At 46.2% G+C, this 13804-nt stretch overlaps 1 protein-coding gene across 1 annotated transcript in view; it reads left to right on the top strand.

The window, feature by feature from the left end:
* The first annotated feature begins 2740 nt into the window (after window positions 1-2740).
* Window positions 2741-13804, top strand: part of LOC133348942 (ubiquitin carboxyl-terminal hydrolase 32-like) — an 86886-nt gene continuing 75822 nt past the window's right edge. The window contains 2 exon segments of the mRNA XM_061562092.1: window positions 2741-2981; window positions 10928-11052. Of these exon segments, the coding sequence (XP_061418076.1) occupies window positions 2924-2981; window positions 10928-11052 (183 nt within the window). The 5' untranslated portion in view covers window positions 2741-2923.

Genomic DNA, 13804 nt, shown 5'->3' with positions numbered 1-13804 from the left:
AAAAAAAAACAACCTCCAACTGAAGGCCAAGCCGCATTCACGGCTGCTTAGATATGCAAATGAACGTATTAAGAATACAGTAAATGTTGAACAAATTGTACTGAATTTCTAAATAGAGACTCAGTTGTATTTTACATCCGTTCAATGGGGCCTCTTGTTCACCTTTCCAACCAATAAACCATATGGAACATTGGGGCAAACGTTGGTCCAATGGGTTCTAAACAAATGGCGATGTTGGTCAAACTTTGACGTTGACTGGGGAAAAAATTGTTTCTTGGTAAAATAATTGCCGTTAAATAATGGTTACATCTTCAGGGCCATGAGAGATGACGATAGCTTTGGGAGCGCCTTAATCCAGCAGTGGATTGACCATGGCTGATGATTAAGGGATTGGGAAAATGGGCCACGCACAGAATTAATTATCCCTTTAAAAAAAATGTAACCACTCCAGACCAGTACATAGCATTACAACAACCACATATTTATAAAATATATACTGTACAGTACATGCATTTTAGATGCATTAAAAATATTTTTGTAATCCATGTAATTGGGAGTAATTTATGTTTACAATTGGAAATCCACTATCAGTGTGCCAATTGTTACAGTACACGGGATTCTGCCGTAGTGACACTGCTTTGCACACTGGACACGCCAGAGGGCGCCAATTTGATCTCGCCGTCGTGGCAGCTCAAACAATGAACACGTTTATACTGGTAGGAACCTCCTGGTTCCACCAGCCCACAGGGGATTATTGTGTTCGTCCATCCGTCGTGCATCCAAAAATGGGAGGGGTGGGGCTGGGTGGAGAAGGGAGGGTGGGGAGGGGCTGGGTGGGGAGGGGAGGGTGGGGAGGGGCTGGGTGGGGAGGGTGGGGCTGGATGGGGAGGGGAGGGTGGGGAGGGGCTGGGTGAGGAGGGTGGGGCTGGGTGGGGAGGTGGGGAGGGGCTGGGTGGGGAGGGTGGGGCTGGGTGGGGGGTGGGAGGGGTGGGGCTGTGTGGGGAGGGGCTGGTCACCCCGTGGTGCCCTTATAAAACTGAACGTTTAACCTACTCACGCCGGCTTGTGCCCGCCCTCACAGTCGGCCATATTTGCGGAATACACCACGCCGCCGTTGACCCTGGCCATTGACCGAGCAACCCAACGTTCCTACCAGCTCCCTCCGCAGGAATGTGTTCAATCCCTGCACCTACGTCCACCCAGCAGTTACAGATGGGCATCAACACCAACGTTGATCGGCAGGTAGGCAGGTCGTGTGTGGTGGTGGAAAGTGAGGGAATCTCTCACATTTTGCACATCTATCCAGCGTGGAAGAGTAGGCCAAATACCGCGTGGAGGGTCTCTCTCTCTCTCTATAGCTCACTCTAGTGGAGGGAAGAGCAATTGCAGGGCTGCGCCTTGACATCTTACAAATCCGTCCCGCCTGTTTAAGGCTTCGGGTGCCTTGTGAACGTCTGCTCATGGGAAATGTCAATCCAAAACAAGTGGTGTCGGCTTTCTTGAACCGCTCGGGTTATTTTTAATGGACCAACTGTTCATCTTTCTGCCCCTTCTAGCACCACCACGACCAGCCACCACCACCACCACAATCTGGATCAACACGAGTGCTCCAAAGGGTATCAACATTTTCAGGAGGGTTCGCCACGGTGGCTCTGAGACAAATATGTTCAAAATGTCCCCCCCAATATATTGCTTTAAAATATTTTAAAATTATAATTGCTATGCTATGTAAATAAAAACAACAATTTGCTAAACCTTGGCCACAATATCTGGACTTGTCTTCATTTAAATCAATGCACAGATTTCTGTTCATATGATTGTGGTTATGGTTGTACTTGATTAATCCCTAATATCAAACATTACATTCAATGAAACAAGAAATGGTAAAAAAAGTTAAAACAGAGCAATGTAATACAATACACTGTTAGACATTATTGTACAAAATAAATATGAAGTCCATCCCACGTGTTAGTGAATTTTTTTTATATTTTAGGCAGAAAATTACACCAGCCCACAGGGGATTATTGTGCCCGTCCGTCGTGCATCTAAAAATGGGAGGGGTGGGGCTGGGTGGAGAGGGGAGGGTGGGGAGGGGCTGGGTGGGGAGGGTGGGGAGGGGCTGGGTGGGGAGGGTGGGGAGGGGCTGGGTGGAGAGGGGAGGGTGGGGAGGGGCTGGGTGGGGAGGGTGGGGCTGGGTGGTGAGGGAGGGGCTGGGTGGGGGGTGGGAGGGGTGGGGCTGGGTGGGGAGGGGCTGGTCACCCCGTGGTGCCCTTATAAAACTCAACGTTTAACCTACTCACGCCGGCTTGTGCCCGCACTCACAGTCGGGCATATTTGCGGAATACACCACGCCGCCGTTGACCCTGGCCATTGACCGAGCAACCCAACGTTCCTACCAGCTCCCTCCGCAGGAGGAATGTGTTTAAAGCCCCCACAACGACATCAGAACCACCTTACCACAGTCCAGTATTTGTTGTAAAATACAACAAACTCACACTTTTTTTCCCGATTTTGTCCAGCGACAACGACGAACGCGGCGCTTGCTTCGCTATTCACGTCGGCACACCAGTCAATTGCCACACAGACACAGCAATCTCTCAAAAAATATCTAAAAATGTAATCTTATTATTGTGGTTGTTGTCGATGTTGTTGTTGTTCCGACAGAGGTTTTTAAGTCCCTCGCATCTGACAACGCCTCGTGCGGCGAGCCGCACGCAGAGTCCCGCCCTCAGCACGGGGCGCGCAGCGGCAGCAGCAGCAGCAGCGCCATCCCTCCTCGGCTGCGATTGCTTCCTCATCATCATCCTCCTTCTCATCATCCTCATCATCGTCGTCGTCGTCTTCGGTGCTGCGTGCGCTGCTCGTCAACAACAACAACAACCCTGTACGCGCCCCTGGGTTCCGCAAGTGACATGAGGGCGCAATGGGCGCCAAGGAATCCAAGCTGGGCTTCCTGGCGTACGAGGACGCGCTCAAGAGAGGTGCTGGCCGCCAACAACCACCACCACCCACAATCCACAACCCACCACCACAACCACCACACATCACCACCACCAACAACAACCACCACCCACCAACAACCCACCACCACCACAACCACACATCACCACCAACAACAACAACCACCACCCACCACCAACAACCACCACCAACCCACCACCAACAACCACCCACCACCAACAACCACCACACATCACCACCACCAACAACCACCACACATCACCACCACCAACAACCACCACACATCACCACCACCAACAACCACCACACATCACCACCAACAACCACCACACATCACCACCACCACACATCACCACCACCACACATCACCACCACCAACAACCACCCACCACCAACAACCACCCACCACCAACCAACCACCCACCACCAGACACCCACCACCACCAACAACCACCACCACCACCACCACCACCACCCACCACCACCAACAACCACACATCACCACCACCACACATCACCACCACCAACCACCACCCACCACCACCCACCACCAACCACCACCAACAACCACCACACATCACCACCACCAACAACCACCACACATCACGACAACCACCAGCCACCACACATCACGACCACCACCACACATCACCACCAACCACCACACATCATCACCACAACCACCACCCACCCACCACAACCCACCACCACCCACCACCACCACCCACCACCACCCACCACCCACCACAACCACCCACCACTGCCCTCTCGCCTCTTGTCTCTCCCCAGTTCCCATCCCGCCGTCTGCCCTTCCTCGGCGACCCTTCCCTCTCTGGCCGCAGCCTTTGGCCGCCCTCCCTCCCTCCAATGTCCGCCCACATTTCCTCATGTCGGCCCCACGCCGACCCCACCGCCGTGTCCCCCTTCTTGCTCGTCTCTACACGGCCGCCCTCCATCTCTACCCCATCTCTACCCCAGCTCTCTCCTCCCACTCCGCTGCCCTTCAGAGCCACTCTCGCCCGCTCTCTGCCGTCTCCACGGTCAACCATGTGGCTCTACCTGCCCCTCTCTACATGCCCTGCCCTTCCTGCCAGCCCCGACTCCCCCCTTCACTGGTCCATAGCTGCCCTATCTCCCTGCCCTACATCTTTGTCTGCCCTACCCCTCTGCCCTATATCCCTGCCTGCCCTACCTGCCTGCCCTATCTGCATGCCCTACCTGCTTGCCCCCCTACCTGCCTGCCCTACCTGCCTGCCCTACCTAACTGCCCTACCTGCTTGCCCTACCTGCCCTACCTGCCTGCCCTATCTGCCCTACCTGCCTGCCCTATCTCCCTGCCCTAAATCTCGTCCTGCTCTACATCTGTCTGCCCTACCCCTCTGCCCGACCTACCTACCTGCCTGCCCTACCTGCCCTACCTCCCTGCCCTATCTGCCCTATCTGCCTGCCCTACCTGCCTGCCCTACCAACCTTCCCCGGCCTGACATCCATCGCGGCACCTGCTTGCATTTCCCTTCCTTGGTTGCTGCGTCCGCTAGCTCCGTGTAAACGAGCGAGATTTGGCTCCTGTGCCAGATACAGCGTGAATATTTGGGATGCGGCTGCTGCGTCTTGGATATCGTTTTATATGTCTGGGTTCGTGGCCCAATCCTGTGTCTGATGCTGGCTGTGGTTTTTGTTGTTGTGTGTTTCTGGGTTTGGGTATGCGGGCGATCAGGTTCTCGGTGTTGTCTCGGTGTTTGGTGGGGACTGGGTTCTTGACTTTGGTCTGGATTTCGGTCTGGTGTGTTCTGGTCTTGAGTTTGGAATCTCGGTTGAGTTCTGGGTCTGATGTTGCCGTGTACGTGATGCGTTCTGGGTATGGGTCTCATCGAGGTTCGGGTCTATGGTGTCACACTGATTCTTGGATGTGACTTTTGGTCGTCAGTTCTGCGTGTGGGTTTGGTGGCGACTGGGTTTCTGAATTTGTCGCTGGATCTGTGCATTGATCTGGGGGCTTACTTTGCCTGTTTCTGGATCTTAGGCTGTCTCAGTTTGGGGCTGGGGCTGTGAATGGTTCTGTTCCGGGCCCGGGTTGAGTCTGGAATTGGCTTTGGGTGCGGTCTAATTCCTTGGCTGAGAGAGGGCATGGGCCTGCGCCAGGATCTGAGAGTCTGTCTTTCAGTTAGTCAAGGTCCCATCTCGATTTGTGACTTAAGCCTGGGGGCTGTGATCTAGCGAGACTGCAGGGGGAGGGGGGGCTGGTCTGCATGGGTTTCCCGTGGTGATTTGGGGCTCAGCAGACGTTTGATGCCACCCTGGGCAGCCCAAGTCGCTGTTTGAGGCGTGGTTTGGGTAAAGCTGATGTCTGAAGTGACATATTTCCATGTGGTAGTGATGATGATAATCATTCCTCCATGATCAATAAAAATGGATTCTGAATTGTGTTGTAGACTGCAGAGGCAGTAGCAGCAGTTGTAGCTATGGAGATGGTTACCCGCCATACAAATGTGACATTTCCATCACTCGGACTGCCCCTTGTCGTGTGTAATAACACCGTCCCACTCTCGTGCGTGAATGGAGGCACTGTGACTGAATAATAATGTACAATTGTGGATCCAGGAAAAGCTTCACTGAGTCCCATTGCTCTCTGGAGGGCCTTACATTAAGATATGTGGGGTAGTTCCTTATTGAGCATTTTTGCATGTGAGAGGAAATGGCAATGCTCTGAGAAATGCATATTCAGGGGAAAACACTGAAATATCAACTTTTGAGTGTAGGTTAGAGACGTGCTTTCTGCGCTGCACGCGCACAGCTTGCAACAACGGCTGGGTTTGGAGTATCGTGCGTGCACGAGGTGATTTCGCTGTGTGAGCCCACACATTTGTCACGTTAGGAGGCCTAACTTAAGTGGTCAGTGCGTAAAGCTTTGACATGCATTGTAATGGTGACACCGTGAAAGGGTGTTTCTGAAAATAACACTGCGGAGGAAAAATGCAACATGCGTTTGCTTTACAGTAGAATATTGTATTTAAATATACAGCAAATGGACTCGGGAAGAGTTTTAAAAAATGCCAACGATTTGGCTAATTCAGCGTCGTGTACAGTGTTTGCTTAAATCTTTTTAAATGCATTTCCTGCTCTGCCTTTCGAGAACATAAAGTTCAATGCTAAATAGCAATGGTGCGCACTGGTGATTGCCCAAATAGAACCCTTTACGCCTTGCTGACAAAGACATGTTTTCATAGGGATTTAGTTTTTTGCCATCATACAGATAGCAATGATCTTATGTGAATAAATGATGTAATAGCGCACGGTATTACGTGCATGCATTTCACACGCACTTTTAATCTGGTTAGCACATGTCAAAATGAAAAATGCGTTTTGACCAGAAACTATTAGCCTTGACCCAAAATCCAATGCCTACATATTTCACATTAACATCCTCTGCTACAGTAATTAGCGATTAAATAGAACAACCAATAAACATCCGACAGTCATCTGATGCCATGAAGATGTACAGCGTGTATTTATAGTCACCGAGTTACAGTAACCTTAAGCCTAGAAGGTACACGTGACAATTACAGCCGTTACTATTGACACATTATTGTAAACCTGAATACAAAGCTACCTATTGTGATGAATGGGAGTCGGCGGTGTTTATGGAGTGAGTGTTCTTGCCTAATACATTTGCCAATGATGGTGAGAAGGAAACTACATGGTTTCCCTGTTTAAACAAATGCTGTTGAAAAACACTTATCCAGAAAGCCCTTCGCCTGGTTCACGGAAATGCTCTTTGCTTTCATCACATCCCGAGACAGGCCCTCATTTATAAAGAAGTTGCGGTACTATATCTTTTGTTGCAGATCTTGTAATTGTGCACAATGCAAGAGATGTGCGTTCTAAATTCACTTGAGCACATTGTGCAATGGTGAAGCTATGATGCCGTATGAGTTAAATGTTGATTAGGATGGCTTTTCATTTATTTTGCACATTCAACAAAGGCCTTAGATAATCTTGCGAATAAAATGTGGTGTCAGGAGGCATTTATCATGTCAGTTTTCAAAATGAATCATGACGCTAAGAATCATGGGGCTCTGTTATTCTAACTGCGAGTCTTCCTGGAAGATTTACTTTGAACTTGACAGTGCTGTGTTCTTTCCTTGAGTCGTTTTCATTAATCATGAACCCTAGGAATGCCTTAACTCTGTTATAAGTAGCAAACTTACACCGGGGAATCTGCCGGAGGACAATATTTAAATCACCTTTTCAGGAAGGAAGTCACTTCGGATATTGAGTCTATTTATTTTAGGGTTTTGCATGTACAGTATGAGGAAACCAGAGTCCTTTGAGGAATCGCATGCATTTTAGGAGAGCATCCCCCCAAATTGCACTCTTGACAGAGCCTACTTTCTGTACTGCATGCATTAAGTGCAAGTTCCGAAATGAAGCAGCAGGGAGGTGCTTCACGCAAGCTCGATCCCCTGCGTGATACACCACCTTTGCAGGTTGCTTATGGACATTATACATCATTGGAACCTCATTTGCCAGTAAAAAATATGATAATTGATGTTTTACCCTTTTATCTGGCAACAAAACGGACACCTTTTTTACCAGGAGTCATGTTTGCATAGACCACAATACCTGCAGTCATGACGCCTTTTGGCATCATCAGGTCCAACACCATGTGAGACTAGGCTCTAAGGAAAGCTGTCTCGGGTGTGGACCGATCAACTTCAAGGACAGTGCATACATTATCAGAGTTATGTTTTTTGTTTGCATTATGACTGCAGGTATTGTGGTCTATGCAAACATGACTCCTCGTAAAAAAGGTGTCAGTTTTGTTGCCAGATAAAAGGGTAAAAAACCAATGATGACATTATACATGGCAACATTTTTCGTGGCAACATGTGCTCCTCGGCTTCTCCAGTAATAATAATGTTGGTAATAATTAGTGGAGTGATGACACGGTTATTTGTGCACGGCGTTTTAAACTTGGCGACCTTTAGTTGGATGTTTGACAACGGCGAATATCCGTGGCTCGTGATATCTAAGTTGGTCCTGGGCCCACCCACTTACCAATCTAATTATATGGTGATTCGGTTTTGGCACTGGTGCACAAGCAACAGCAAATAGCAATAAACTCAACACATTCGTCAAACATTATTACTTGCACACGGCTTACTTAACCGTCCTTAAAATGATTGCTTGACAATGCTGTATTCTTATGTACTGCATTGTGTGCAGAATAAGCCGTACGTCTCGTGCTGTGTTATTTTAGCAGGGTTCTTTGGGCCTTAAACACGCAGCCAGCGGTGAGAAACGGCACGGCTCGTAGGTACATTCTGATGAAACAGGACAACGTGACTGACATCAACATTATTCCAAATGAATTCTGACTTGCAGAGTAAGGACACTAACTGGAAAAGTCACATACGATTAGCCAAATGTTGAAGGCCTGGGGTCAGCTCTTATGGACTTGACCCTAACGAATCTCAACAGGGTGCTGAAGCTAGTTTTTTTTCATTTGATTGGTGTCTCGAGTGAGTTGAGGTGTCATTAGCTGTAAAGCTTTTTTTTAGTACCATGTCTCACTAACTTGATAAGAAGATGCCTGCCTCCCACACATAATGGCACAGACAGCTAGCTGTATTCTTCTTCTTGGTTCTTTCGGTAAAGTCACGTAGAAGGAAAATAATAAAATAATAAAAATTAAACATAATAAAATAATTCTCACGACGTTTCGACTCTGCCTTCTCGACAGACCTGTTCTCCACCTGAAGACGGCTGCTTGCGTTGTGGCCGAAACGTCGTGAGAATTATTTTATTATGTTATATTTTTATTATTTTATTATTTTCCTTCTACGTGACTTTACCGAAAGAACCAAGAAGATGAATCCCTGCAGTCACGAAAGGTTTAAATCGAAATTTAGCTGTATTCTTGTTTCCATGGTAATGTTGTGGTGTACACCACTCATAACCCACAGCGGGCTTTGTGTGTGGACTGCCACTCTTGTTACCCAGGGACGGTGAACGTGGCGTTTGCTTGCTTGTAGGCGATTTTGTAAACGTGCTTTTCAATAGACGGTTGACTTTTTAGCCGAGTGTGGTGGCACATGCTAGTAACCTGGCACTTTCGAGGCAGTGTTGCTGGATCACGCAGAGATCAGCATATGATGTGAGACTCTCCTACCCCCTCTGGGCTGCAGGGTGGCAAGTACAGCAAATTGGGTTGTATCCCATTTTTAGACTTTTGACTTTTATTGCCTCGTGTATTTTTTAAAATCTAGGTACTTTGCTTTCCTTCCATATGCCAAAGGGGATTTGCCAAACATTCCAGTCCAGGGCCCCTCAAATATTCACTGGGTTTCCAATTAGTTTGTTTTTACGTCGTAAAGTGTTATGTATACTATAATTCAGTTCCATCCATTTTAATTCCACCAATGGATGAAAGCTTCCGTACATCATCTGTGTTGGTCAAGGTTTTCTTACATTATACTTCGAATACACAGGTCAGTGTGGGTTAGTGAGGGTGGGGAGGGCACGGCCGATTCTGATATCAATTGCCACTGATGTTTGTTGTGGACGGGAATTGAATTTTGGTTGCCGGGTTCAGAGCACAGCTTGCTAACAACTGTACCACCGCTGTACTCCTTGGGTGTTGTTTATTTGAGTTTAAAGCATTTGGAAAATAATTTAAGTTAATAAAAACATATTTCCTTTAACAAAATTATTTTGTTGGAGATCAGCAATTATATGTTCACGTGAGGAAGTTTTAGAAATGTATTTATTTGTATAAGTGGAATATATAGATGACCTTTAGTTAAAACAGCTGAGAGCCCATAAAAATACTGCATAAGAAACGTAATACAAGGTCATACATGGCAAAGCAACACAAAATGTAACGCAACGTAAAATTGAAATGAGAAACAAATAAGCCCAGGCAGCTCTTGAACTCATGTAAAAAATTGTGAAAACAATTTCTGATATAAAATCTATACACTCATAAGAATAATATGTACTGTATATATAAATTAAATATCTTAAGGTAGATTATGGGTGCCAATCACAAAGTGTAGGCATTTACAAAAACAAAAACTTCCTCTGGCTTATAATTGGAAGCACAGTGGCAGGACTGAGATGCAGTGAGAATTTTTTTAAATAAATGAAATGCATTTATTTTGGAGCAGTTCATCTACAAACGTCGCAATCAATGTGTATTTGCTGCATATGTATTTGGTTGTTGGGACTACAGCCACCTTTGTATATTGAAAGCTGCTTTGGAAGACCAGGCTTCATGCCAGTTTTGTTGGGAACAGCATCAAAGTAGGTTGTTCCAAATCTCCAGTAAAAAGGCGTTTGATATTTTCCGTTTTATAATTTTTGTGATAATGTCCTTACGGTACAGATGTGTTTGCATACTTCTCCTTCTCAATGTACCCAAGGGCAGGTCCCTGGCTCAAGCTCTCTCCATCCTATCCCGTCACCACTTCCTCTTCTCTCTACCTTTGCAACACCGCACTCCATGCCAGGGTTCTTGAGCCATAACTAGGGAAAGATGGTTGAGGTTTTCTCGAATTGTTTTTTTTAGGTGACACCGTGACGGGTCGGAGTTTAACATCACTCTCGGGGCGTGTTGGCATTCTACATAATTCAAAATTGTGCTGCATAGCACGTCAAAGCAATCCACCACACTTGCAGAACTCTACCGCACATCAGTTGAAGCCATTCTTCTGGTTAACTAATCCAGACATAGACGTACAAGTTGCTATTCATCCAGCCATACACAAGAAGAAGACTAGTTCACTAGTTCATTGATGCTGTGAAATGGTTTATGTCATGCCAGAAAAATACACAATACATCGTTTCACTAGCTCGTCTATGCTGTGAAATGTTTTTTTTTATGACATTCACATATGCGATTGCTGCTCATTGTTCAGTTGCCACCGCTAATTCCGTGTTGTGACCTTTTCCCTTCTGCACGCAGTGACGGATGATGAGCTGAAGAGGCTACGCGATGCCTTCAAACGGTCATGTGGTCTGGCGTACATGAACCAGCTGTGCTTTGTGAGGGAGGTGCTTGGGGAAGGTGTGCCGTCTAAAGTGGCCGAGGTGAGAACCACCAATCATCCTGTCTGTCATGATTTATAATCCGGAGAGCCTGTCGCCAGAGGTCGCAACCGGGTACCCGTACCCTACCCGATACCCGGCTAACCGTACCCAGCCGGGTACGGGTACGGGTAGCCGTTTGCGACCCTGGTGCGGCCGGGTACGGGTACGGGGGGGTAAGGAATCAAAACTCGTTTGCGACCTCTGGCCTGTCGTCAATAAAAGTTTTTAAAAAATAGCACACACTTCATCGAGTACGACGAATCGTCAGGCTAGGTTATTAATAATCCTCGGTCAGTGCAGCGATATTAACACTACTCAGTAGTAATCCTGTAACAATGGAAGCTAATTTAGCAGCAACCCATTTTTTTCCATGGTCTCTTACGTTGTGATGTCATCTCGTGCGTGAGTTTATCGATTCATAATTTCATTTCCAAAACGAATCTAACAAATTGGTGGAAATTCTGTAAGGCAAACATGACAACATCGTGTCACTTGGCGGTGTTAGCCTGCACGTACAGCTGTGTAATGTGTTAGCACGTGCGCTCACTGTACAGTATGCGGTATTCCAGTGTGGGTTGGAAAGGGCAGGAAATGTATGCTTGTAACACTTGTTGATATCACTGCTGGGTGGCGTGACCAACTAACCAAACTGGGTTTTCGGGCTTTTCAGTAAAGTTGATCTTGGGTCATGCTACACGTAAGTGTACGTATTTAACAAAAAATACATTTTTGTATATCTACAAAATCAGATATTCTAAATCAGATATTAACCCATCATAATGGTTCGTCACGATGGTATTGTTCTTCTTGGTTCTTTCGTATTGTTCTTCTTGGTTCTTTCGGTAAAGTCACGTAGAATGGAAATAATACCGAAAGAACCAAGAAGATGAATCCCTGCAGTCACGAAAGCTTTAAATCGAGATGGTAATGTTGGTTTTTTTCTTGGCTTGCTTACATATGCGCTATTATCTTGTGGGAGTATATAATCAGCTGCCTTCTAGTCTAGAAATGAAGACTTGGTGCCTATTGACAAGTTACAATGGTGAGCTTGCCCTGTGTCTAAGGGACAAATATCGTTATATTGTTGAGCTGGCACCACTGAGATATTCTGTTTTGGAATCCAGGCAGGCCGTGATTTCAAGCGGCTTCTCAAGTATAGTGATGGCCTCAGTCCGATCACTAATGACTGCACAAATAAACAATCACATCGGAGTTGTTTTTTTTCACATCATCATTGGGTTTATTCTGCCTCTGAGAATTCAAGTTTTACTTCAAGTGGCGTATGGCAAACACCCTCTCTGCGGGGCATGTCAAAAAATGTGACCCCAGTGTGCACGAAGAGGCCTGTTGAAGCGAGTGGAGGAGTATAATTCTAGATTTGAAGCTTTCGTGACTGCAAGGATTCATACTCTTAGGTTTTTTCGGTAAAGTCACGTAGATAAAAATAAATAATAAAAATAAACTAATAGAAATGATACTAGAAATACAATTAAAAATCACGAGGTTTCGGAGGCAACACAGGTCTCCGTTATCAGGTGGGACCGTCACAGCTAGATTTACTGTATCAAGTGAGGCAAAATTCCAAGAGACAATCCCTTAAATACAAGTTAAGGGGGGAGGAGGGGGGAGGGGGTTATCTGAATGTGGCAGCCAATGAATGGAACGTGTTGGGGGGGGGGCTAAAAGAGAACAATAGGTGCACATGTTGTTGTTTTACCTGGTGTTGGTTGACAATCCAAATACAAAAAGGAGAGTACTGTTAAACGCTGGGGATGTCAACACTCGGTAAAGTAGAATAGTACCTGTTACATAAGATGATCCAAAAATGTGTAGTTAAATCTTTTTTGCATGGAGTATAGTTCTGTGTCGTAATCTTCCATGGCCGGTATCCGACACGGTGAAGCACTTTTCGTTGCAAATGTAGAAACACATATTAGTAATTTACAGCTCTTTATCAATCAACTGGTGGATGAAGGCCATGCTTTTTGATCATTGGGGTTGTTTGTATGTTGAACTTGTTTCGCACCGTACGTAGCCAACCGCACTGATTTGAGGTGACTTTATTTCATTACGATTCTCTGTACCGATACCAAGGACTCATTTTGATATCACTCGTGTTAGCCTTGGTCAAAGAATACAACTCGTGTAACCGGGTTCGTATTTCAGTGCGCACACCACTGCGTCACAGCTCCACCCCTGGATGGTGAAATTTCCAAATGGTAATTTGTCTTCTGACACGCTGCCAATAGATGTACTAACACACAAAGATGTGCAGTGCATTTACAAATGCTCTGCTGCCAATAACACAATTGGATTATAATTGAGAGGAATGAAATGTAAAAAAAAAGTGTCTCTGTAGGTCAACAATGGAATGGATAAAAAGAATTGAAGACGCATCACGACTATTCAATCAAATTCGTATGCACCAAGTTAATAAAGTGCCCCAGGATTTTTAGTTGAAAAATTTCGTACAATAGTAATGTCTCTTCATCACGTAAGTAATCTTTTCACAAAGTTGCAGTGCACTGCACTGTGAACCCAGTAACCTGAATTTGATTGCTGGCGTCAGGGAAACATCTACACTGACCAGTTCGGTGAAGTATGGTCAAGCAATCACTTTTATTTATACAGGAAGGAGAGGCCCACGGTCAGTGGTCGATTGATAAAGAGCTAGGGATCCATCTTCTTGGTTCTTTCGGTAAAGTCACGTAAAAGGGAAGTAATAAAATAATTAAAATAAAACATAATAAAA

This window comes from Lethenteron reissneri, chromosome 28 (assembly GCF_015708825.2).
Source record: "Lethenteron reissneri isolate LAM-NWPU_2019-01 chromosome 28, ASM1570882v1, whole genome shotgun sequence".
Lineage (NCBI taxonomy): Eukaryota > Metazoa > Chordata > Hyperoartia > Petromyzontiformes > Petromyzontidae > Lethenteron > Lethenteron reissneri.
The sequence above is the reverse complement of the archived record's forward strand: the minus strand, read 5'-3'. Positions and strand labels throughout refer to the sequence as shown.